This window comes from Oncorhynchus clarkii, chromosome 27 (assembly GCF_045791955.1).
Source record: "Oncorhynchus clarkii lewisi isolate Uvic-CL-2024 chromosome 27, UVic_Ocla_1.0, whole genome shotgun sequence".
In the NCBI taxonomy this organism is placed as follows: Eukaryota; Metazoa; Chordata; class Actinopteri; order Salmoniformes; family Salmonidae; genus Oncorhynchus; species Oncorhynchus clarkii.
The window spans coordinates 11,464,264-11,490,730 of record NC_092173.1 but is presented as its reverse complement, the minus strand read 5'-3'; the positions used below and the strand labels follow the sequence as shown (position 1 = coordinate 11,490,730).

The window sequence follows — 26,467 nt, the reverse complement described above, 5'->3', positions numbered from 1 at the left end:
TCTCTAGCTCTCTGTTTATCTCTCTAGCTCTCTGTTTCTCTCTCTAGCTCTCTGGTTCTCTCTCTAGTTCTCTGGTTCTCTCTCTAGATCTCTGCTTCTCTCTCTCCCTCTCTGGTTCTCTCTCTCTCTCTCTGGTTCTCTCTCCCCCTCTCTGGTTCTCTCTCTCTCCCTCTCTGGTTCTCTCTCTCCCACTATGGTTCTCTCTCGCCCACTATGGTTCTCTCTCTCCCTCTCTGGTTCTCTCTCTCCCTGTCTGGTTGTCTCTCTCCCTCTCTGGTTCTCTCTCTCTAGTTCTCTGGTTCTCTCTCTCTAGCTCTCTGGTTCTCTCTCTCCCTCACTGGTTCTCTCTCTCCCTCTCTGGTTCTCTCTCTCCCACTATGGTTCTCTCTCTCCCTCTCTGGTTCTCTCTCTAGCTCTCTGGTTCTCTCTCTAGCTCGCTGGTTCTCTCTCTAGCTCTCTGGTTCTCTCTCTCCCTCTCTGGTTCTCTCTCTCCCTCTCTGGTTCTCTCTCTCCCTCTCTGGTTTTCTCTCTAGCTCTCTGGTTCTCTCTCTCCCTCTCTGTCTCTCTCACTCTCTCTGGTTCTCTCTCTAGCTCTCTGGTTCTCTCTCTCCCTCTCTGGTTCTCTCTCTCCCTCTCTGATTCTCTCTCTCCCTCTCTGGGTCTCTCTCTAGCTCTCTGGTTCTCTCTCTCCCTCTCTGGTTCTCTCTCTCCCTCTCTGGTTCTCTTTCTCTAGCTCTCTGGTTCTCTCTCTCCCTCTCTGGTTCTCTCTCTAGCTCTCTGGTTCTCTCTATCTCTCTGTTTATCTCTCTAGCTCTCTGTTTCTCTCTCTAGCTCTCTGGTTCTCTCTCTCTCTCTCTCTCTCTGGTTCTCTCTTTCCCTCTCTGGTTCTCTCTCTAGCTCTCTGGTTCTCTCTCTAGCTCTCTGGTTCTCTCTCTCCCTCTCTGGTTCTCTCTCTCCCTCTCTGGTTCTCTCTCTCCCTCTCTGGTTCTCTTTCTCTAGCTCTCTGGTTCTCTCTCTCCCTCTCTGGTTCTCTCTCTAGCTCTCTGGTTCTCTCTAGCTCTCTGTTTATCTCTCTAGCTCTCTGTTTCTCTCTCTAGCTCTCTGGTTCTCTCTCTCTCTCTCTGGTTCTCTCTTTCCCTCTCTGGTTCTCTCTCTAGCTCTCTGGTTCTCTCTCTCCCTCTCTGGTTCACTCTCTTTAGCTCTCTGGTTCTCTCTCTCCCTCTCTGGTTCTCTCTCTCCCTCTCTGGTTCTCTCTCTCCCTCTCTGGTTCTCTCTCTCCCTCTCTGGTTCTCCCTCTCCATCTCTGGTTCTCTCTCTCCCTCTCTGGTTTTCTCTCTAGCTCTCTGGTTCTCTCTCTCCCTCTCTGACTCTCTCACTCTCTCTGGTTCTCTCTCTAGCTCTCTGGTTCCCCCTCTCCCTCTGGTTCTCTCTCTCCCTCTCTGGTTCTCTCTCTCCCTCTCTGGGTCTCTCTCTAGCTCTCTGGTTCTCTCTCTCCCGCTCTGGTTCTCTCTCTCCCTCTCTGGTTCTCTCTCTCCCTCTCTGGTTCTCTCTCTCCCTCTCTGGTTCTCTCTCTCTAGCTCTCTGATTCTCTCTGTAGCTCTCTGGTTCTCTCTAGCTCTCTGTTTATCTCTCTAGCTCTCTGTTTCTCTCTCTAGCTCTCTGGTTCTCTCTCTAGTTCTCTGGTTCTCTCTCTAGATCTCTGGTTCTCTCTCTCCCTCTCTGGTTCTCTCTCTCTCTCTCTGGTTCTCTCTCCCCCTCTCTGGTTCTCTCTCTCTCCCTCTCTGGTTCTCTCTCTCCCACTATGGTTCTCTCTCGCCCACTATGGTTCTCTCTCTCCCTCTCTGGTTCTCTCTCTCCCTGTCTGGTTGTCTCTCTCCCTCTCTGGTTCTCTCTCTCTAGTTATCTGGTTCTCTCTCTCTAGCTCTCTGGTTCTCTCTCTCCCTCACTGGTTCTCTCTCTCCCTCTCTGGTTCTCTCTCTCCCACTATGGTTCTCTCTCTCCCTCTCTGGTTCTCTCTCTAGCTCTCTGGTTCTCTCTCTCTAGCTCTCTGGTTCTCTCTCTCCCTCTCTGGTTCTCTCTCTCCCTCTCTGGTTGTCTCTCTCCCACTATGGTTCTCTCTCGCCCACTATGGTTCTCTCTCTCTAGCTCTCTGGTTCTCTCTCTCCCTCTCTGGTTCTCTCTCTCCCTCTCTGGTTCTCTCTCTCCCTCTCTGGTTCACTCTCTCTCTCTCTAGCTCTCTGTTTCTCTCTCTAGCTCTCTGGTTCTCTCTCTAGTTCTCTGGTTCTCTCTCTAGATCTCTGGTTCTCTCTCTCCCTCTCTGGTTCTCTCTCTCTCTCTCTGGTTCTCTCTCCCCCTCTCTGGTTCTCTCTCTCTCCCTCTCTGGTTCTCTCTCTCCCTCTCTGGTTCTCTCTCTAGCTCTCTGGTTCTCTCTCTCCCTCTCTGGTTCTCTCTCTCTCCCTCTCTGGTTCTCTCTCTCCCTTTCTGGTTCTCTCTCTCTCTCTCTCTCTCTCTCTGGTTCTCTCTCCCTCTCTGGTTCTCTCTCTCCCTCTCTGGTTCTCTCTCCCTCTCTGGTTCTCTCTCTCCCTCTCTGGTTCTCTCTCTCCCTCTCTGGTTCTCTCTCTCCCTCTCTGGTTCTCTCTCTAGCTCTCTGGTTCTCTCTCTCCCTCTCTGGTTCTCTCTCTCTCCCTCTCTGGTTCTCTCTCTCCCTTTCTGGTTCTCTCTCTCTCTCTCTAGCTCTCTGGTTCTCTCTCCCTCACTGGTTCTCTCTCTCCCTCTCTGGTTCTCTCTCCCTCTCTGGTTCTCTCTCTCCCTCTCTGGTTCTCTCTCTCCCTCTCTGGTTCTCTCTCTCCCTCTCTGGTTCTCTTTCTCCCTCTCTGGTTCTCTCTCTAGCTCTCTGGTTCTCTCTAGCTCTCTGTTTATCTCTCTAGCTCTCTGGTTCTCTCTCTAGCTCTCTGGTTCTCTCTCTCCCTCTCTGGTTCTCTCTCTCCCTCTCTGGTTCTCTCTCTCTAGCTCTCTGGTTCTCTCTCCCACTATGGTTCTCTCTCTCCCACTATGGTTCTCTCTCGCCCACTATGGTTCTCTCTCTCCCTCTCTGGTTCTCTCTCTCCCTGTCTGGTTGTCTCTCTCCCTCTCTGGTTCTCTCTCTCTAGTTCTCTGGTTCTCTCTCTCTAGCTCTCTGGTTCTCTCTCTCCCTCACTGGTTCTCTCTCTCCCTCTCTGGTTCTCTCTCTCCCACTATGGTTCTCTCTCTCCCTCTCTGGTTCTCTCTCTAGCTCTCTGGTTCTCTCTCTCTAGCTCTCTGGTTCTCTCTCTCCCTCTCTGGTTCTCTCTCTCCCTCTCTGGTTGTCTCTCTCCCACTATGGTTCTCTCTCGCCCACTATGGTTCTCTCTCTCTAGCTCTCTGGTTCTCTCTCTCCCTCTCTGGTTCTCTCTCTCCCTCTCTGGTTCTCTCTCTCCCTCTCTGGTTCACTCTCTCTAGCTCTCTGGTTCTCTCTCTCCCTCTCTGGTTCTCTCTCTCCCTCTCTGGTTCTCTCTCTCTCCCTCTCTGGTTCTCTCTCTCCCTCTCTGGTTCTCTCTCTCCCTGTCTGGTTGTCTCTCTCCTTCTCTGGTTCTCTCTCTCTAGCTCTCTGGTTCTCTCTCTCTAGCTCTCTGGTTCTCTCTCCCTCACTGGTTCTCTCTCTCCCTCTCTGGTTCTCTCTCTCCCACTATGGTTCTCTCTCTCCCTCTCTGGTTCTCTCTCTAGCTCTCTGGTTCTCTCTCCCTAGCTCTATGGTTCTCTCTCACCCACTATGGTTCTCTCTCTCCCTCTCTGGTTCTCTCTCTCCCTCTCTGGTTCTCTCTCTCTCTAGCTCTCTGGTTCTCTCTCTCCCTCTCTGGTTCTCTCTCTCCTACTATGGTTCTCTCTCTCCCTCTCTGGTTCTCTCTCTCCCACTATGGTTCTCTCTCTAGCTCTCTGGTTCTCTCTCTCTAGCTCTCTGGTTCTCTCTCTCCCTCTCTGGTTCTCTCTCTCCCTCTCTGGTTCTCTCTCTCTAGCTCTCTGGTTCTCTCTACCACTATGGTTCTCTCTCGCCCACTATGGTTCTCTCTCTCCCTCTCTGGTTCTCTCTCTCCCTCTCTGGTTCTCTCTCTCCCTCTCTGGTTCACTATCTCTAGCTCTCTGGTTCTCTCTCTCCCTCTCTGGTTCTCTCTCTCCCTCTCTGGTTCTCTCTCTCTCCCTCTCTGGTTCTCTCTCTCCCTCTCTGGTTCTCTCTCTCCCTGTCTGGTTGTCTCTCTCCTTCTCTGGTTCTCTCTCTCTAGCTCTCTGGTTCTCTCGCTCCCTCTCTGGTTCTCTCTCCCTCTCTGGTTCTCTCTCTCCCACTATGGTTCTCTCTCTCCCTCTCTGGTTCTCTCTCTCTAGCTCTCTGGTTCTCTCTCTCTAGCTCTCTGGTTCTCTCGCTCCCTCTCTGGTTCTCTCTCCCTCTCTGGTTCTCTCTCTCCCACTATGGTTCTCTCTCTCCCTCTCTGGTTCTCTCTCTAGCTCTCTGGTTCTCTCTCTCTAGCTCTATGGTTCTCTCTCGCCCACTATGGTTATCTCTCTCCCTCTCTGGTTCTCTCTCTCCCTCTCTGGTTCTCTTACTCCCTCACTGGTTCTCTCTCTCCCTCTCTGGTTCTCTTTCTCCCACTATGGTTCTCTCTCTCCCACTATGGTTCTCTCTCTCCCTCTCTGGTTCTCTCTCTCCCTCTCTGGTTCTCTCTCTCCCTCTCTGGTTCTGTCTCTCCCTCTCTGGTTCTCTCTCTCCCTCTCTGGTTCTCTCTCTCTAGCTCTCTGGTTCTCTCTCTCCCTCTCTGGTTCTCTCTCTCCCTCTCTGGTTCTCTCTCTAGCTCTCTGGTTCTCTCTCTCTAGCTCTCTGGTTCTCTCTCTCCCTCTCTGGTTCTCTCTCTCTAGCTCTCTGGTTCTCTCTCCCACTATGGTTCTCTCTCGCCCACTATGGTTCTCTCTCCCTCTCTGGTTCTCTCTCTCCCTCTCTGGTTCTTTCTCTCCCTCTCTGGTTCACTCTCTCTAGCTCTCTGGTTCTCTCTCTTGCTCTCTGGTTCTCTCTCTCCCTCTCTGGTTCTCTCTCTCCCTCTCTGGTTCTCTCTCTCCCACTCTGGTTCTCTCTCTCCCTCTCTGGTTCTCTCTCTCCCTGTCTTGTTGTCTCTCTCCTTCTCTGGTTCTCTCTCTCTAGCTCTCTGGTTCTCTCTCTCTAGCTCTCTGGTTCTCTCGCTCCCTCTCTGGTTCTCTCTCTCCCTCTCTGGTTCTCTCTCTCCCACTATGGTTCTCTCTCTCCCTCTCTGGTTCTCTCTCTAGCTCTCTGGTTCTCTCTCTCTAGCTCTATGGTTCTCTCTCTCCCTCTCTGGTTCTCTCTCTCCCTCACTGGTTCTCTCTCTCCCTCTCTGGTTCTCTCTCTCCCACTATGGTTCTCTCTCTCCCACTATGGTTCTCTCTCTCCCTCTCTGGTTCTCTCTCTCCCTCTCTGGCTCTCTCTCTCTAGCTCTCTGGTTCTCTCTCTCCCTCTCTGGTTCTCTCTCTCCCTCTCTGGTTCTCTCTCTCTAGCTCTCTGGTTCTCTCTCTCGCTCTCTGGTTCTCTCTCTCCCTCTCTGGTTCTCTCTCTCCCTCTCTGGTTCTCTCTCTCCCACTATGGTTCTCTCTCTCCCTCTCTGGTTCTCTCTCTAGCTCTCTGGTTCTCTCTCTCTAGCTCTCTGGTTCTCTCTCTCCCTCTCTGGTTCTCTCTCTCCCTCTCTGGTTCTCTCTCTCCCACTATGGTTCTCTCTCTCCCTCTCTGGTTCTCTCTCTAGCTCTCTAGTTCTCTCTCTCCCTCTCTGGTTCTCTCTCTCCCTCTCTGGTTCTCTCTCTCTCTCCCTCTCTGGTTCTCTCTCTCCCTGTCTGGTTGTCTCTCTCCTTCTCTGGTTCTCTCTCTCTAGCTCTCTGGTTCTCTCTCTCCCTCACTGGTTCTCTCTCTCCCTCTCTGGTTCTCTCCCTCTCTGGTTCTCTCTCTAGCTCTCTGGTTCTCTCTCTCTAGCTCTATGGTTCTCTCTCGCCCACTATGGTTCTCTCTCTGGTTCTCTCTCTCTCTAGCTCTCTGGTTCTCTCTCTCCCTCTCTGGTTCTCTCTCTCCTACTATGGTTCTCTCTCTCCCTCTCTGGTTCTCTCTCTCCCACTATGGTTCTCTCTCTCTCTGGCTCTCTGGTTCTCTCGCTCCCTCTCTGGTTCTCTCTCTCCCTCTCTGGTTCTCTCTCTCCCACTATGGTTCTCTCTCTCCCTCTCTGGTTCTCTCTCTAGCTCTCTGGTTCTCTCTCTCTAGCTCTATGGTTCTCTCTCGCCCACTATGGTTCTCTCTCTCCCTCTCTGGTTCTCTCTCTCCCTCTCTGGTTCTCTCTCTCCCTCACTGGTTCTCTCTCTCCCTCTCTGGTTCTCTCTCTCCCACTATGGTTCTCTCTCTCCCACTATGGTTCTCTCTCTCCCTCTCTGGTTCTCTCTCTCCCTCTCTGGTTCTCTCTCTAGCTCTCTGGTTCTCTCTCTACCTCTCTGGTTTTCTCTCTCCCTCTCTGGTTCTCTCTCTCCCACTCTGGTTCTCTCTCTCCCTCTCTGGTTCTCTCTCTCCCTGTCTTGTTGTCTCTCTCCTTCTCTGGTTCTCTCTCTCTAGCTCTCTGGTTCTCTCTCTCTAGCTCTCTGGTTCTCTCGCTCCCTCTCTGGTTCTCTCTCTCCCTCTCTGGTTCTCTCTCTCCCACTATGGTTCTCTCTCTCCCTCTCTGGTTCTCTCTCTAGCTCTCTGGTTCTCTCTCTCTAGCTCTATGGTTCTCTCTCGCCCACTATGGTTCTCTCTCTCCCTCTCTGGTTCTCTCTCTCCCTCTCTGGTTCTCTCTCTCTCTAGCTCTCTGGTTCTCTCTCTCCCTCTCTGGTTCTCTCTCTCCTACTATGGTTCTCTCTCTCCCTCTCTGGTTCTCTCTCTCCCACTATGGTTCTCTCTCTAGCTCTCTGGTTCTCTCTCTCTGGCTCTCTGGTTCTCTCGCTCCCTCTCTGGTTCTCTCTCTCCCTCTCTGGTTCTCTCTCTCCCACTATGGTTCTCTCTCTCCCTCTCTGGTTCTCTCTCTAGCTCTCTGGTTCTCTCTCTCAGCTCTATGGTTCTCTCTCGCCCACTATGGTTCTCTCTCTCCCTCTCTGGTTCTCTCTCTCCCTCTCTGGTTCTCTCTCTCCCTCACTGGTTCTCTCTCTCCCTCTCTGGTTCTCTCTCTCCCACTATGGTTCTCTCTCTCCCACTATGGTTCTCTCTCTCCCTCTCTGGTTCTCTCTCTCCCTCTCTGGTTCTCTCTCTAGCTCTCTGGTTCTCTCTCTCCCTCTCTGGTTCTGTCTCTCCCTCTCTGGTTCTCTCTCTCCCACTATGGTTCTCTCTCTCCCTCTCTGGTTCTCTCTCTCCCTCTCTGGTTCTCTCTCTAGCTCTCTGGTTCTCTCTCTCCCTCTCCTGTCTCTCCCTCTGGTTCTCTCTCTCCTCTCTGGTTCTCTCTCTCCCTCTCTGGTTCTCTCTCTCCCTCTCTGGTTCTCTCTCTCCCTCTCTGGTTCTCTCTCTCCCTCTCTGGTTCTCTCTCTCCCTCTCTGGTTCTCTCTCTCCCTCTCTGGTTCTCTCTCTAGCTCTCTGGTTCTCTCTCTATGGTTCTCTCTCGCCCACTATGGTTCTCTCTCTCCCTCTCTGGTTCTCTCTCTCCCTCTCTGGTTCTCTCTCTCTCTAGCTCTCTGGTTCTCTCTCTCCCTCTCTGGTTCTCTCTCTCCTACTATGGTTCTCGCTCTCTCTCTCTGGTTCTCTCTCTCCCTCTCTGGTTCTCTCTCTCCCTCTCTGGTTATCTCTCTCCCTCTCTGGTTCTCTCTCTCCATCTCTGGTTCTCTCTCTCTCTCTCTCTTTGCTTCTCTCTCTCCCTCACTCTCTACCCTTCTCTCTCCTTCTCTAGTTCTCTCTCCCCCTCTGGTTCACTCTCTCTCCCTCTGTCTCTCTCGCTCTCTCTGGTTCTCTCTCTAGTTCTCTCTCCCCCTCTGGTTCACTCTCTCTCCCTCTTTCTCTCTCTCCCTCTCTGGTTCTCTCTCTCCCACACTCTTCAATGCCTTTCTCTCTCCCTCTGTCTCTCTCGCTCTCTCTGGTTCTCTCTCTCAAGCTCTCTCTCCCTCTCTGGTTCTCTCTCTCGATGCCTTTCTCTCTCTCTCTCTCTCTCTCTCTCTCTCTGCCTCCCTCTCATGGCCCTGTGTGTAGTATCAGTGACTCTGGTTGGCAGTGACACATCCCCTGCAGCTATGACACACCCCCACTGGCACAGTTCCTCTCCTCCTCCCCAGAGAAAGTGTGTGTTTTGGAGGGAGGGAGAGAGAGAGCATTGATGTGTGTGTGTATGTATGTATGTGTGTGTGTGTGTGTGTGTCTGTGTATTTGAGCGAGCATCAGTGTCTGTTGGTGTGTGTACTGTATGTGTGAATGTCTTTGTGTGTGTGTATGTATTGAATGTGTGTTTCTGTGTGTGTGTGTGTGTGTGTGTGCCTGCCTGCCTGCTTCCTCTTCCGGATGAGCTGTCATCTCCTCTCTGTGAGCTCTGTCTCCAGTCCCTACCCCACCTGCTCCAGACGTGACAGTCTTCCTTCCCTAAGGTCGACAATTAGCCAATTAGCACTTCAATAAATGGCCCACGCAGCAGGCCCAGGGCTCCACTGTGGGTAGGCCTCTGAACCTGGGCCTCGCCTAGCTGCCGTATCCAGCAGGAAGCTAACAGAGGAGGACTTTGGTTTCCTCCTCCATTACAGCTTCTCTCCATATGCTCCTTTTAAGAGTTTGTTATTTTGCCTCTTGTGACACTTGTGTTTTTGTCACCTCTCTTTCACAGACCCATGTGTTGTACTTTTTATTTGCGGAATATGTTGCTACTTGTTTTGCCGATGAGAGGAAGTGTTTCTTTCACTCCTACGTTTTAGGAGTGAATGAATAACAGCACAGTGTTCTCCTGGTCACTAGCAGTTGTAACAGGGGGGATGTTTGTGTTAAAAGAAGGGAAGGCCACCCTTATTGGTCTAATGGAATGATTGTCCTTTGGGCTTATTTTATCTCTCTCTGTCTCTGTCTGTCTCTTTGTCTCTGTCAATTCAATCCAAAGGGTTTTATTGGCATGGGAAACATATGTTAACATTGCCAAAGCAAGCAAAATAAAAAATAAACAACATTTAACTAAACAATCCAAAATGAACAGTAAACATTACACTCACAAACGTTTTAAAGGAATCGAGACATTACAAATGTCATATTATATATATGTACAGTGTTGTAACGATGTGCAAATGGTTAAAGTACAAATGGGAAAATCAATTAACATAAATATGGGTTGTATTTACAATGGTGTTTGTTCTTCACTGGTTGCCCTTTTCTTGTGGCAACAGGTCACAAATCTTGCTGCTGTGATGGCACACTCTGGTATTTCATCCAGTAGATATGGGAGTTTATCGAAATTCGATTCTTTGTGGATCTGTGTAATCTGAGGGAAATATGTGTCTCTAATATGGTCATACATTTGACAGGAGGTTAGGAAGTGCAGCTCAGTTTCCACTTCATTTTGTGGGCAGTGTGCACATAGCCTGTCTTCTCTTGAGAGCCAGGTCTGCCTACGGCGGCCTTTCTCAATGGCAAGGCTATGCTCACTGAGTCTGTACATAGTCAAAGCTTTCCTTCATTTTGGGTCAGTCACAGTGGTCAGGTATTCTGCCAATGTGTACTCTCTGTTTAGTGCCAAATAGCATTCTAGTTTGCTCTGTTTTTTTGTTAATTCTTTCCAATTTGTGTTTGTTGATTTGGTTGGGTCTAATTGTGTTGCTGTTGCTGTCCTGGGGCTCTGTGGGGTGTGTTTGTGTTTGTGAACAGAGCCCCAGGACCAGCTTGCTTAAGGGGACTCTTCTCCAGGTTAATATCTCTGTAGGTGGTGGCTTTGTTAGGGAAGGTTTTGGAATCGCTTCCGTTTAGGTGGCTGTAGAATTTCGTCTCTTTTCTGGATTTTGATAATTAGCGCGAATCGGCCTGATTGTGCTCCGCATGCTTTATTTGGTGTTTTAAGTTGTACAGGGAGGATGTTTTTGCAGAATCCTGCATGTCTCTCTCTCTCTCTCTGTATCTCTCTATTTGTCTGTATCCCATGTGTGACATAGTCCCTGTTGTATTGTACAGTTGCAGTAGCAGGATCTCACTGGGGTAGCTGGGCATTATTTATTGTGGGTGCTAATGGGGTGCTAGGTTTATTCTGGAGCTTCAGCACTCCCTGGAGCCCCTCCTTGCTGATATCTCCTCTGATGTTCTGGTGTCTTTGCTGCTCCAGAAGCTGCTGGTCGGTGATTTCCCCCACGAACTGGAAGCGGAGGAGATGGAAGAGGACGTCCCCAAACGCAAGAACCGCAAGAACCGCGAAGGACGGGTAAGACAAGGGAGACGCACAGGAACGTACAGACACATACTGTCCCTGTATTGATGGCACTGCAAAGGGCAACATTGTCCTCTCGCAAATACACAAGTGTTACGAGTTCAGATCTGATACTTCAGCTTGCAGTTTCATTGAATGTACAGGGCGTATCCTTGTGGATACCAAAACTGGTCCAACTCAACTTCCTTCTCACATTTCACTCAGGTTATAATTTCACTCATCCGGTCTATTTGAAATGTTACTTTAATTTCACACATCCTCTCTTTTCTGTCAAGATACGTAACTTGTAGAAATACAATTGAAGGATTGTTTTAAGGTGGAGATATGGTTATTCTGTTGTAGTCATGCTCAATGCTGTTGGTTGGTCATCAATCAACAAGATAATTGAAATAAACATGCTTATTTTATTTCATAATATGCACCATTTAAAATGGCCAAACTCTATTCACAACAGTATTCAGTTGGTAAGAGACAGACATTCAGTAAACACTAGGAATAGATTGTCCACCATCTACAGTTGAAGTCGGACGTTGACATACACTTAGGTTGGATTCATTAAAACAATGTCTTTCAACAACTCCACACATTTCTTGTTAACAAACTATAGTTCTGGCAAGACGGTTAGGACATCTACTTTGTACATGACACAAGTCATTTTTCCAACAATTGTTTACAGACAGATTATTTCATTTATAATTAACTGTATCACAATTCTAGTGGGTCAGAAGTTTACATACACTAAGTTGACTGTGCCTTTAATTAAACAGCTTGGAAAATTCCAGAAAATGATGCCATGGCTTTAGAAGCTTCTGATAGTCTAATTGTCATCATTTGAGTCAATTGGAGGTGGACCTGTGGATGTATTTCAATATCTACCTTCAAACTCAGTGCCTCTTTGCTTGACATAATAAGAAAATCAAAAGAAATCAGCCAAGACCTCCATAAGTCTGGTTCATCCTTGGGAGCAATTTCCAAATGCCTGACGGTACCACGTTCATCTGTACAAACAGTAGTATGCAAGTATAAACACCATGGGACCACGCAGCCGTCATACCGCTCAGGAAGGAGACGCGTTCTGTCTCCTAGAGATGAACGTACTTTGGTGCAAAAAGTGCAAATCAATCCCAGAACAACAGCAAAGGACCTTGTGAAGATGCTGGAGGAAACAGGTACAAAAGTATCTATATCCACAGTAAAACGAGTCCTATATCGACATAACCTGAAAGGCCGCTCAGCAAGGAAGAAGCCACTGCTCCAAAACCGCCATAAAAAAGACAGACTACGGCTTGCAACTTCACATGGGGACAAAGATTGTAATTTTTGGAGAAATGTCCTCTGGTCTGATTAAACAAAAATAGAACTGTTTGGCCATAATGACCATCGTTATGTTTGGAGGAAAAAGGGGGAGGCTTGCAAGCCGAAGAACACCATCCCAACCGTGAAGCACGGGGGTGGCAGCATCATGTTGTGGGGGTGCTTTGCTGGTCTGGTGAGACTGGTGCACTTCACAAAATAGATAGCATCATGAGGTAGGAAAATTATGTGAATATATTGAAGCAACATCTCAAGACATCAGTCAGGAAGTTAAAGCTTGGTCGCAAATGGTTCTTCCAAATTGACAATGACCCCAAGCATACTTCCAAAGTTGTGGCAAAATGTCTTAAGGACAACAAAGTCAAGGTATTGGAGTGGCCATCACAAAGCCCTGACCTCAATCCTATAGAACATTTGTGAGCAGAACTGAAAAAGTGTGTATGAGCAAGGAGGCCTACATACCTGACTCAGTTACACCAGCTCTGTCAGGAGGAATGGGCCAACATTCATCCAATTTATTGTGGGAAGCTTGTGGAAGGCTACCTGAAACGTTTGACCCAAGTTAAACAATTTAAAGGCCATGCTACTAAATACTAATTGAGTGCATGTAAACTTCTGACCCACTGGGAATATGATGAAATAAATAAAAGCTGAAATAAATCATTTTCTCTACTATTATTCTGACATTTCACATTCTTAAAATTAAGTGGTGATCCTAACTGATGTAAGACAGGGAATTTTTAGGATTAAATGTCAGGAATTGTGAAAAACTGAGTTTAAATACATTTGGCTAAGGTGTATGTAAACTTCCGACTTCAACTGTATGTGAAAATGTCATCGTATTATAAATGTGTATTTGAATGTTTCAGGACTCGTGGAAGATTAGTCCAAACGATGACTAAAAGAGAGATTAATCAAATCAAATCAAATCAAATGGAGCTAAAACAGCCAGTGAAATGATCCATCTCTCTGAATGGGACAGTCACAGGCTCCCTCCCTCCATCCAGTTCCCTTAACATTTCTGAGAGCTAGCTGACTCTCTTGTCTAGTACATAGGACCCACTGCAAGTTATGCAAACTCAAGCCTCTCAAGTAATGCTATCAATTCCTTGTGGAAGCCCTCTCTCTCTCCTCCTGCTGTACTGAGAGGGCGAGGGGAAGCATCGGCAGCTTCTTAGTCCATTCTAGCTCCTCTCCTCTGCTCTGGCTTGCTCTCCTCTCCTCTCCTCTGCTCTGGCTGGCTCTCCTCTGCTCTGGCTGGCTCTCCTCTGCGCTGGCTGGCTCTCCTCTCCTCTGCTCTGGCTCTCCTCTCCTCTGCTCTGGCTAGCTCTCCTCTCCTCTGCTCTGGCTGGCTCTCCTCTCCTCTGCTCTGGCTAGCTCTCCTCTGCTCTGGCTGGCTCTCCTCTCCTCTGCTCTGGCTGGCTCTCCTCTCCTCTGCTCTGGCTGGCTCTCCTCTCCTCTGCTCTGGCTAGCTCTCCTCTCATCTGCTCTAGCTGGCTCTCCTCTCCTCTCCTCTCCTCTCCTCTCCTCTCCTCTCCTCTCCTCTCCTCTCCTCTCCTCTCCTCTCCTCTGCTCTGCTCTGCTCTGCTCTCCTCTGCTCTGCTCTGCTCTGGCTGGCTCTTCTCTCCTCTCCTCTGGCTGGCTCTCCTCTCCTCTGCTCTGGCTGGCTCTCCTCTCCTCTGCTCTGGCTGGCTCTCCTCTCCTCTGCTCTGGCTGGCTGGCTGGCTCTCCTCTCCTCTGCTCTGGCTGGCTCTCCTCTCCTCTCCTCTGGCTGGCTGGCTCTCCTCTCCTCTGCTCTGGCTGGCTCTCCTCTCCTCTCCTCTGCTCTGGCTGGCTCTCCTCTCCTCTGCTCTGGCTGGCTCTCCTCTCCTCTGCTCTGGCTCTCCTCTCCTTTCGGCTCCCCTCTCCTCTCTCCTGCCCGCTCCTCTTCTCTCAGCCTGTCAGCGGTACAGTAGCAGCCGTGCTCTGAGTACTAAGGAGACATTCTTTTCCCTCTCAGCTTTAAAGATAAAACAGATACCAACTCATATCTCAGTTCACTATACTCAATTCATACATTTTGGGATGGAGGGTGGAAACAAGTCATTTTTGTAAGTGTGTTAGTAGTGTATGAATTGTGTGGGCATTAGATACAGTACAATCATGTGGGCATTAGATGCAGTACACAGTACTTGGATAAGCAGTGAGTTATCAGATTGTATACATGGATGCATTTTAAATAACTCTTATTAGACGAGAAAGGCTTCTCTCTCTCCATCTTGTGTGGAGCCTCGCCGCAGGCTGTAACGCTGTATCTGTCATCCAAACAGTCATGTTGTTCATTGGAGCTTGAAGTTCCCTGTTAGGTGTCATCAACCCCGCCTGTCTGAGGAAAGGGTGATTAGAGAGAGGGGGGCACCTGTTAAAGTAGCAGATGATTATGGTGTGTAGGAGTGTGAGTGTGAGTGTGTGTGTGTGTGTGTGTGTGTGTGTGTGTGTGTGTGTGTGTGTGTGTGTGTGTGTGTGTGTGTGTGTGTGTGTGTGTGTGTGTGTGTGTGTGTGTGTGTGTGTGTGTGTGTGTGTGTATAGAATGTTAACTCCGTTCACCCGTCTGTGTTTTCGCTGCAGGCCTGTGGTGTAGGGGGTATGAGGAAGAGACAAGAACCCAGCACCATTGAGGACAGGGACAAGCCGTACGTCTGTGACAGTGAGTATCACACACGTGCACACACACACACACACACACACACACACACACACCATGTCTAAGAGCCATAGACAACATTCTTACTGTAAGCTAAACTACGCTGGCAAGCATATGGCTGCTGTCTCCACTCTGCACAAAGAAAACAATTCTCTCACTGCCAATGTTATGGGGACAACTCCTCTAGTGGGAATGAGTCTGCTAGAGCAACAAGCACTAACGGAACACTATAGAGCAATATTCCAACTGAAACGGTGACATCGCATTAGCTCGTGATGGATACAGCATTCATTCATTGTGAGTGTATCTATTTACAGTGGAGCACAATGTATAGATAGATGTATAGATATGTTATCATAATTGGGCTACATTTAGTTCTGTCTCTTGACTTTGTGTGTGTGTGTGTGTGTGTGTGTGTGTGTGTGTGTGTGTGTGTGTGTGTGTGTGTGTGTGTGTGTGTGTGTGTGTGTGTGTGTGTGTGTGTGTGTGTGTGTGTGTGTGTGTGTGTGTGTGTGTGTGTGTGTGTGTGTGTGTGTGTTCCAGTCTGTGGGAAGCGCTATAAAAACCGCCCGGGCCTGAGCTACCACTACACTCACACACACCTAGCGGACGAGGAGGGAGAGGAGGACTCTGAGCGACACACCCTGCCCTTCCAGCGCAAGAACAACCACAAGCGTGAGTCCATGTGTTACAGCGGGCTCTACGCTCTACCCTGAGGCTGGCTGCTGCACTATGTCATGTGTTACAGCGGGCTCTACGCTGTACCCTGAGGCTGGCTGCTGCACTATGTCATGTGTTACAGCGGGCTCTACGCTCTACCCTGAGGCTGGCTGCTGCACTATGTCATGTGTTACAGCGGGCTCTACCCTGAGGCTGGCTGCTACACTATGTCATGTGTTACAGCGGGCTCTACCCTGAGGCTGGCTGCTACACTATGCCATGTACCCTCCACTCGCATGTCACGTCAGAGCAACCCAAGCTAGACGCAGTATCCTACAGAATGTTACTACACAGCAACTTGCACATGTCCTTTGCGGCACACAGCGTGTGAAGTACACGCTGATGTACAATGTAGTAGCGTTTATGTTTGTCTGCCTGCATGGCTTTCTGTAATGCTGTTTGATTAGCCTGGCCCTGAGTTGGACGGTGTTAATTGGCTGAGCAGGGACACTGAGAGGAAGGGTGGCGGGAGTGGGGATCTTTTTCTGTCCCCCTCTCTCCCCTAGCACATTCCATGTCCGAGCTGGTAATTTACACTGAGAGAGGTTGCATCCCAAATGGCACTTTGTAGGGAATAGGGTGTCATTTGGGATGCAGACAGAAACACAGCTGTAGTCCACATCAATGTCCTTGTAGAAAAATACCCATTTACCTCCTAGACTTAATTGGCTGAGCTCTGTTTTAAATTGGCCTGTCTTGGTGGATTGTCCGTCACTGGGTCCTGGTGCTGATGCCTCTGTGTGTGTGTGTTTGTGTGTGTGTGTGTGTGTGTGTGTGTGTGTGTGTGTGTGTGTGTGTGTGTGTGTGTGTGTGTGTGTGTGTGTGTGTGTGTGTGTGTGTGTGTGTGTGTGTGTGTGTGCGCGCGCGCTGCAGTTTTAGGGCTCTGCAGGGTGAAAAAGAAGAGAATGACTGCATTTGAGAGGTTTAATACCCTCCTCTCTTCTCCTACTGCTACACACACACACACACACACACACACACACACACACACACACACACACACACACACACACACACACACACACACACACATCAATACATACATCCACAAAACTAAATTCTCTTGTGAAATGCAAATAGAAGCCTAGTGTGTGTGTGTGTGTGAGTGAGTGTGAGTGAGTGTGTGTGCGTGTTTCTATCTTGTGGTTGCAGATGCACCCCCTCTTTTATATTACACCATATATAATAATGATATTAATATGAATGGTTATAATGAAACTGGTCCATACATTATTCATGTAATATTCTTCCTAAAATATGTCTAGACTAGAGTCTGTAAGCCTGGTTCACTCCACAAGGCAAATTTAAAGGAAAACTCCACCCAAAAACCATCTTTTGGCATTTGTTTCATTAGTCCATTGTTGACATAGTCCCAAAATGTTTTGCTGGTCAGAAATCAAGTTTAAGACATATATGTTTCAAAATGCAGAAACCGAGAGTGGAAGATCGCTGAAATCCAAAGTCTCGTTCTTCTCTTTCATTTCATTATTTTACCCCCCATTCATTCTCTCTCTTTCTCCCTTTTCCATCAGTTTGATAAATGACAGATTATTCCACTAGGAGATGAGATTCTCACACACACATTCCCCCTCTCATTCTCTCCCTCACTCTTCATCGCCAGTTTACCAGGCTTTCAATCTTTCCTTTCCCGCTTCTCTCTGAATCTCTCTCTCCATTTCTTTCTCTCCTCAACTCCCTCTCTCTGCTTTTGTCTTATGACTTATCCATCGCTTATCATTTTCTTCATTTTTTTCTGTATTTATTTCCGTTGCAGGAGTGGAAGCCGATTGTTAAAATGAACTGCAACATTCAAATTCATGGCTGCCTCTCAGTTTCTTCTTCTTCTTCATAAAGTGAGAGAGGCAGGGGTGGTGGGGGCCGGTTTTGGGCATTGATGAGATGGGGAGGAGGGAGGGGTGTTTACTTTAGAGGGCGGCCCTCTGGTGTGCACCTGAAAATTGGTTTTGTGAGCAGAAAGAGTCAAGCCAGTTCTTGTTACGTCCTCTCCCCGAATCAGAGTTGAGATTCCGAGTCTGGTTTATCTGGACGGACAGACGGTCGGAGGAGTGAGAGCAGGAGGGGGGGTGGAGGGGGGTAACATGTAATTGAGCCGTTTGAAGGTCAGCGTCCTTTCGTCCCTGTTGTTCTTTTTCTATATTTATTTATTTTCACATTTTTCTCCCCAGTTTCACCTCACTCACAAAATGGCTTCGCTCACCTTGCTCTGCCACTGTGAGAAGGAATCCTTGTGATCAGCTATAAGGACATAATGAATTATGTATCAAACCTAAAATGGCGTCCTGGCTGTCTCGGTTCTCTCTTTCTCTCCCTGTCTGTGGGGTAGGATACTATATGTGGAATGATATCTGTGGAGTGGTAGTTGGTTCTGTTCCAGCAGGTTCACATGTGATGAAAGTCCTGCAGTAAGAGAGAGAGGGTGGTCTTTTAATGAGGGTCTGGTGACAGTGGAGGGCCTGTATCATGGTAGGGACTGGGAATGTTCAGACAGCTGCACAGACACTATAGAGGCTCTAGTCTAGAGCGCCCAGTTCAATTGTATGTAATTGTTGAAATATTTTGTGAGTGGGCAACATGTACTATCATCCAAAATTGACTTGTTTAATTATTTTTGAAATATGAAATTATTTTATAATACGCTAATGTGGACAGTTTGTGTTACTTCCTTACACAAGCTCGCATTTTCACCTCATACAATTCAGTGATTTTTTATTTTTTTTTTACCTCAGATTGGTGATGTTAATGTACAAGTTTATAGTCATCAAGATGAGCCTAATTCGATTGCTTTAAACAGATTAATATCTTTGGTTTGGTCCGGTTGATTTGATCATACTCACCTGTCTGTCGCAGGGTTTAGAACGCAGTTGTGAAATTCACAAGGAGAGGAGTTGATATCGACAACTATATCTAGTATACCCAAGTTCGTTGTGGTTTGTATTTTAGAAGAGCGCAAATGGCAATGAATTGTCCCCAGTTCCATTGATTTCCATACAATATTGACGTGAGTGATTCATCTGTGCACGCTATTGATTACAGTAGAACAAGCTAATCAATTTCAATCTGGAATGACTGCTTGGTAAAATTGATGCGTGAGCAGCTTTTAAGGTACTAATTTAGCAAAATACAAGTCATCTGAACACAAGTGTGACACGTGTGTATAGGGAGTAATTGTATGTATTAGTCTTCAACATATCACAACTTATTTCAGAATATTGATTATGAATTTATTTTGACATTTAAAAACGGTGTTTTGACACTCGGCTATATAAAAAAATAGGAAGCAGCCGTATAATTTTCAATGTATGTTTTAGGAATAGAAATTCCACTTTGAACGTTGTTTTTTTCGACATGAGTCAACTTAATCAGGTAAAAACGACTGAATGAACCCCTAAAACGTGCTATGATTTATTTGATTTATGTGATTTTGCTGGTATTGGTGAAATGGTGAAAATGAGTTTGTCCTGACTAGTCATTCTGTCTGTACTGTAGCAGACAGGTGCAGAGCACAGTAAGTAGCCTATACAGGAGACTGAGTGGAGAGACAGGCTGGGTTCAGAGAGAGAGAGAGAGAGAGAGGACCGGGGTGGTGGGGGCGAGGCAGTACAGCCACGACCAATGGACCCTGAACATGCAACATACACACTATATGATCAGCTCACCACACCACTACAAACACAGAACATGTATACTGCACCTAACCATATACTATAAAGCTAAACATGGTCCAAATGACAACCGCTTTATGGGGTGGTTTCCCCCACAAAGATTAATCCTGACAAAAAAAAGCATTTTCAATGTAGATTCACTATTGAGTTTGCCTTTTATTCCAGGACTAGACTTAATCTGTGTCTGGGAAAATCCCCCTATGAGTTTACATGACTTTAGATTCTATAGTCCAGCTCAAACGGAGATCTATTTCGGTGTAGTCAGTCCCTTGCTTGCTGTAACCGGGGCTGGGACTTTGTCTACCAGTTTGCCCCACCATGGTAAGGAATGTCTCTTATTAGAGGGAAGACCTTTCTGGACTTACCAAGTTAATTATTCAACCCCGACCATCACCTTTAGCTGTTATTTTGGTCTGGTTTCTTCCTGAACTTTCCACATGCCTGTGCTGCTGGTGCCAGTGCCGGTACAGTAGCTTCCTGCATAGCCAGACCAGCTCACGCTGCCTGCCACCCCGCCACTCCACTGCCTCCTCTGCCACAACAAAGCAGGAAGAGAAACGGCTGTTGCCTAGCAATCCGGTTGCTATAGTGACAGGCTGGGATCCCTCCTAAAGAGTATGTTGTTATGTACATTGAGGAGGGAGGGGGGAGTGGAGTTTGGCATTGGAGGGGTTGAAACGGAGGGAGCAGAGGAGTTCATTAAAGGCAACAGAAAGGAGAGACAGAGTGAAGGAAGGAGAGTAAAAGTAAAGAATTCTCTTTATGATTTATCATATATATTACCCCAGACAGGGAGAAGGCAGGCTGATATTGCACTACCTCATTTGGTATTCTGTATTAACAGAGGAGAGGCTTGCCGGGTTAGGATTGGATCCTCAGTCATTTGGCCATCTTAGTATAACCCCATCCTGCTCATGAAAAATCTGTCTGTCTGTTAGAGCTTAGACACACACAGACACACAGACACATACAGACACACACAGACACAAACGGTGACATTGTGTGTGTGTGTGTGTGTGTGTGTGTGTGTGTGTGTGTGTGTGTGTGTGTGTGTGTGTGTGTGTGTGTGTGTGAATATATACAGTGGGGCAAAAAAGTATTTAGTCAGCCACCAATTGTGCAAGTTCTCCCACTTAAAAAGATGAGAGGCCTGCAATTATCATCATAGGTACACTTCAACTATGACAGACAAAATGAGAGAGAAAAAAATCCAGAAAATCGCATTGTAGGATTTTTTATGAATTTATTTGCAAATTATGGTGGAAAATAAGTATTTGGCTAAATACTTTGACTAAATACTTTTTTGCCCCACTGTATGTGTGTATATGCATACGTGTGTATGTGTATATATACCAATACGTGTGTATGTACTGTTTATGTATGTGTATCTGCTACAGACAGAGGCAGCCTCTTATGCTGCCACAGAGGCTGACATAGTGTGCAGGTCAGTGTGATTACACTGCAGCCATAGATCAAGTTTTATTATGCACCAAAATCTCCACCGTCCTCTCGCTTTGCAATGTCATTCTGTTTCAGACCCACAATGCACTGGGACTTACGCAACCTGCTGACTGGACAGGGAAGAGAAACGAGCATGTTATTGCATTGCGTCTTGCTGGTGTGTGTGCGTGCGCGTGCGTATATGCGCGTGTGTGTGTGTGTGTGTGCGTGTGCGTTTAAAAGAGAGATAAAGAGGGGGAGATAGAGAATTGAAGAAGGGGGTGGGGACAGATGGTGTAGGTATTTGTGTGACAATAGACGGATTGCAGAAGTAAAATCAAATTTCCTCTGTGAAAGAGAGAAGCACAGCCAGGGTGAGAGAAGAAAGGTACCTCATGAGATTTCTCATCTGTGACTGACACTTTTCGTCTGACTGACTCACAGTCACTCTCCCTGCATAATACTGAATCCATTGTCTCTCTGTGTGTGTGTGTGTGTGTGTGTGTGTGTGTGTGTGTGTGTGTGTGTGTGTGTGTGTGTGTGTGTGTGTGTGTGTGTCTGTGTGTGTGTGTTAGCTCCACGGTTATGGATGAAGATCGTCATGAAAATAAAATAACCGTCATAACATTTTTTTTTTGGGGGGGTGTAACGAACAGCTGACTGAAGACTGGACGGCCGGGCGGTTGTCTGTTTCTGCCGTAACATGGACTACAACATGATGACACTTTGTTGCTCCTTGCTGAAATAAGCTACGTGTTGTAGCAAACAAGTCTTCAGTTGCCTAGGCAATACCTTCCTCCCCCATTATATCATTAAATTCATGAAAACGTGGTCATTCAAGCTTGTAGCATCATACCCAAGAAGACTCAAGGCTTTAATGCTTCCAAAGGCGCTTCAACAAAGTACTGAGTAAAGGGTCTGAATTTTATGTGAATATTCTTTTCTTTTATATAAATTTGCAAACGTTTCTAAAAAAAACAGTTTTTGCTTTGTCATTATGGTGTGTAGATTGATGAAAAAACAAACAATTGAATCCGTTTTAGAATAAGGCTGTAGCGTAACAAAATGTGGAAAAAGTCAAGGGGTCTGAATACTTTCCGAAGGCACCGTAGAATTATATTCTTATTCGTGGATTAATTCACTTTTACCTGATGCCTTTCATGAAGGTTCTCGTTTGCTTTTACATTTACTTTTATTTTTACCTTTATCGATGAATACAAATATATCTTAAAATGACCCCGTTTGTCAGGAATTTGATGATATATAAGCCCAATCAAAAACAGTACGGGACTTGCACCAGTAAGTAGGTGGGACATTCATAGGGTATAGCAGAGGAGAGGAGAAAATGTGTGAGAAAACAATAGCTGTCATCCAAAATGTCACCCAAAATTCCATGACCGTCACAGCCCTAGTGTGTGTATGCATTGGATGAAAGCTGATACCGAAGGCTGGATTGGGGGCAGAGGGACTCTCATTCGTCACGCTAAAGAGAGAGGGTGGGGGTTGGGAGTGGAACGAGCCTTTAAAAGTTATGATGCAAAGATATGCTGGCTATAAATCTGTGTGTGTGTGTGTGCGTGCGTGCGTGCGTGTGTGTGTGCGTGTGTGTATTCGTGCGTGCGTGTTTGTCTCAGTGTGTACTTGCACATGTTCCGGTGTGTGCTTGTGCGCGTGTTTGCGCATGTGTGCGTGTATTGTCTGTGAATGTGAGTGTATGTATACATTATATAAGCGTGTATTTGTATCTGTGTGTGTGAGTGTGTGTATACATTATATCAGTGTGTATCTGTATGTGTGTGTGTCTAGATGTGGCGCTCCCCTCATTAAGCAGCCTGGCGACAGGAGTGCAGAGTGTGTGTTTTCACACTGACGCTCTGACACAGCAGCAGCCACTTCTTCACTTCCCTCTCCTCTTTGTGTTCTGCTCTTCCTCTCTCCTCTTCTGTTCCATTTGCTCCCCTGCCATGCTGCAATGTGTTTTGTGTTGTGGGGACGGCAGTGTGTTGGTGTGTAGGTGAGGCTAGGAGCTGATCTGTGTTTCTGTTGGTCTGGTTTGTTCACAGTGACATCATAGACAGCATCATCACTGGTTAACACTAGACTAGTAGGATTGCTTTAGTGAAACCCTGTTTTGTTGTCAGGTGCAAAACCACACTAACTAAGCTAACTAAGCTATCTAATTGTTGGCCCGGTGTATGAGTTTAAGCTCATTGTACTGCATGCTTGGACCTGTGTGAATAGGTTTGTGCTCAGAAAACAGAGTGAAGAGACATGGGTGAGAGAGCAGAAGGAGGAATGAAAGTGTGGAGGAGAGTGAGAAGCATAGAGAAAGTGAGACCAGGCAACAGGTGCTTGTGGGTATTCCGGCGGAAGTGTTAATTCGATAAGGCTGTGGCCACTTTATCGACCAGCCAGTGCGGTATGGCTCTTAGGGCCAGGGATTGTGCTGGAATGAGATTGTGGAAACTCCAGGAGCAGGCTGTATTGAGAATGAGGGAGTGAGAAAGGGAGAGTGAGTTGGAGAGAAAAAGGAGAGAGAGAGAGAGAGATCAGAAAAGAGGAAGAGAGAGGGGGATGGAGAGAGGCGGAGGGGAGAGGAAGAGAGGTAGAGAGGATTATACTGAGAGAGCGAGAGAGAGAGGTAGACGAAGAGAGGGGAGAGAGTTAGGGGGAGAGAAAGCGAGAGAAGGGAACGGAAGGGAGTGGGGAGATATGAGGGGGGTATTTGAGGATTCATCTCTCTCCCCTAATTCCCAGTGGGTCCCCGAGACACACTTAAAAGCTGTGAAGTGTGCTGTTCTGCCTGTATTCTCCCAGTAATTGGCGGGGTGTTACAGGAAAGGTGGAGCTGGAGTTGAGATGGAGGGAGGGAGGTGTGTATCACCCTTGACAACCTCAGGAACGTGCTACTTGTGATCATTTTTATCTACCTCTCTCGCGCATGTTCTTTGTCTCTGTCTGCCAGTTTTCTGTGTCTCTCTGTCTGGTTTGGTCTGTATGTCTCTATGTCTCTCTCTGCCACTCGCTTCGCTATCTCGCTCTCCCTTCCACCTTCTCTTTCTCTTTCACCCCCTATCTCTCTTTTCTCTCTGTCTGTCTTAAGGATGTACCACCTCAGGTTAGCGTCTCAGTCTTTAAGCATGGCCACAGGCAATTAATCATCGATGGGCTTTCCTTTCTGAGCAGGCAGGCCAGCGGGCAGCACTCTCACACACAGATGTGTCAGGGCCTGCTGATTCACTCTCAGGGGTCCTCGCAGCCTCACGGTCCACAGAGCCCCAGAGCAACACTGTTTGTAGTATGTGCCGTTTGGCATATAGTTGTATGTAATTGTGTGTGCATATACAGCTTTGCTCCCCAGGGACTGTGGTAAAGCACAGTCAGCAGCAGTCTGTTGAAATAAAATACACATAAAGAAGGGCTGTGTGTTTTTTTCACAAGGCCAGAGGCTTAAAAAGGAAAAACGTTACTCAAAGTGACGTATTTCATTAATAAACCTATTTTGCCTTGTTTTTAATGCTTGTACTGTACATGCATACTATATGTACCTGTTGTATATAGTCCATACATAGCTCAGTGCCCAAGTGGCAGGTGTTGTAGACGAAGGTGGGGATAGTGATATGCTTTCCACAGTCCTCTGAATGTACGTAATGTACCACTCCACTGTACATTACTGCCCCTCATTATACAATAAAGTACAGAGCTGCCTGGCTGGCTGCTGTGCTGGTACCACGGACAGCTCCTCTGCTCTTTTCTCCTCCCCCCTCTCTTCTCATCCTGATCAGAGCTGTTTTTTTTTTCCTCTGGGGTTTATTGACCAACCCTGTGGAGTAGAAAACCCAATCCCCCCCCCCCTCCGCCCTGCTCCACCCCCGCCTACTCACCCCCCACCCTCCCCCAGCCACAATCCACCCTGGGCTAGATTAATAACCTCGCTGGAGAGGGCCCTGGCTCTCCAAATCACACACCAGACAGCCACTGATTACTTCACCATGCCGACTGCTGCTGAATTCTCTGTGTGTGTTTGTGTGTGTGTTTGTTTGTGTTTGTGTTTGTGTGTGTGTGTGTGTGTGTGTGTGTGTGTGTGTGTGTGTGTTTGTGTGTGTGTTTGTGTGTTTGTGTGTGTGTTTGCGTATTCGGAATGAATTCCTGTGTGTGCTTGTCTAGTCTACTGTATACTGTTGTCTGTTTGTCTTCTTCTGTCTTACATGGCACGATGGTGAGTCATTGTGATGTTCCTGTCCATTGCATCTTAATACAGAAATAAAGGACACATACAAATACACTGTCCTGGTTACGTGATCAGAGCTATTAAAGTTATTATGCAATCGACTGCAGTCAGTGAGACAGAGAGGATGCATGCAGGGGAACGTTCCTCTCCATTAATGGTTATTCTAAAATGGCTTCCCGCCGCGCACCTGCCGCTTGATGCACAGCAAGTCTGTCCCAGCCCCCCACTGTTCCTTTGACAATATTTAACAGACCCCTGGGCCTCCCAGTGGAGTTCCCTTCCCGTCTTACTCCTCCCTTCCCTGGTTGAGCACGAGCTGGCGAGTCCCCGGCTTCAGCTGGCCTGCTGCTTGCTTTACCAAAACCAACATATGGAGGAGGGGTTTTATCCAGCTGGGACGCTCTGCAGTCTGGTTGGCTGGAAGTCTCATATTCTCTGTCTCACTCTATGTTTCCTGTCTCTGCCGCTTTCACTCGTTTCTGCTTACTCTCTCTCTCTCACCCTGTCTCTCTCTCACCCTGTCTCTCTCTCACCCTGTCTCTCTCTCTCTCTCTCTCTCTTCCTCTTTCCCTCTCCAAACCTGCGATGTTCCTCCTACGTCAGTCTAGTCCTAAGCCTGTTGAGTCCTCAGCTCTACACCAGCCTCAGTAGCAGGTCATCAGTAACCACAGACCACAGCCATAGAGTCTGTGCTCAATGGAGCTTCATAGAAATGCTGGATTACTCTTATATTCTAGAGCATAGAATATAAGAGTAATATGCAGCTTTTCTGTAGGAGAGCGTTTGTTAGGGAAAGAGCTCTATCGTATGTAACCTTTCCACCTGTGTGATTGCAGCTAAGAAAGCTGCAGATGGGTCGGTCATCCCTAACGGCTACTGTGACTTCTGCCTGGGCGGCTCCAAGAAGACCGGCTGTCCCGAGGACCTCATCTCCTGTGCCGACTGTGGACGCTCAGGTACGGACAGACAGACACTCCTATGGACACCGGTTTTAGTTGGTGTTAAATGTGTCATTATGACACAGATGTTATTATGTGTGGGTGTAGTGGAAACAAGCCCAACTTGATGACAACGACAGCGATGGTGACGAAGTGTAACATGAAGAGTGTGTATGTCCCTCTCTGTGTCCCCAGGCCACCCGTCCTGCCTGCAGTTCACAGTCAACATGACGGCAGCCGTACGGACCTACCGCTGGCAGTGTATCGAGTGCAAGTCCTGCAGCTTGTGTGGCACCTCCGAGAATGACGTGAGCACCACACGCACTCACACACACACACGCCCCTTCACACTCCCAAAACATCTATACTGAAAATATATATAAATGCAACGTGCAACAATTTCAAAGATTTTACTGAGTTACAGTTCATATGAGGAAATCAGTCAATTGAAATAAATTCATTAGACCCTAATCTATGGATGTCACATGACTGGGAGTACAGATATGTATCTGTTGGTCACCGAACATTTTTAAAAAGTAGGCACGTGGATCAGAAAATCACCATTTGCCTCATGCAGCGCGACACATCTCCTTGCATAGAGTTGATCAGGCTGTTGATTGTGACCTGTGGAATGTTTCCTCATCACAGTATCTCTGTGCATTCAAATTGCCGTCAATAAAATGCAATTGTGTTCGTAGCTTATGCCTGCCCATACCATAACCCCACCGCCACCATGGGGAACTCTGTTCACAACGTTGACACCAGCAAACCGCTCACCAACATGACGCCATGCACGTGGTCTGCGGTTGTGAGGCCGGTTGGACGTACTAACAAATTCTTCCCTATGGTAGGGAAGTAAAACATTTCTGGCAACAGCTCTGGTGGACATTCCTGCAGTCAGTATGCCAAGTTAGTGGCCTTTTATCGCCCCCAGCACAAGGTGCACCTGTGTAATGACCATGCTGTTTAATCAGCTTCTTGGCAAAGGTGAAATGCTCACTAACAGG

General features: G+C 47.5%; 1 protein-coding gene across 1 annotated transcript in view; it reads left to right on the top strand.

Annotated features, from left to right (window-relative positions):
- LOC139385632 (zinc finger protein neuro-d4-like) overlaps positions 1-26,467 on the top strand; it is a 75,110-nt gene that overhangs the window by 47,723 nt on the left and 920 nt on the right. The window contains exons 6-10 of the mRNA XM_071130862.1: positions 10,350-10,445; positions 14,373-14,451; positions 14,992-15,123; positions 25,359-25,478; positions 25,656-25,768. Coding sequence (XP_070986963.1) covers positions 10,350-10,445; positions 14,373-14,451; positions 14,992-15,123; positions 25,359-25,478; positions 25,656-25,768 — 540 coding nt within the window. The remainder of the gene's footprint in view (positions 1-10,349; positions 10,446-14,372; positions 14,452-14,991; positions 15,124-25,358; positions 25,479-25,655; positions 25,769-26,467) is intronic.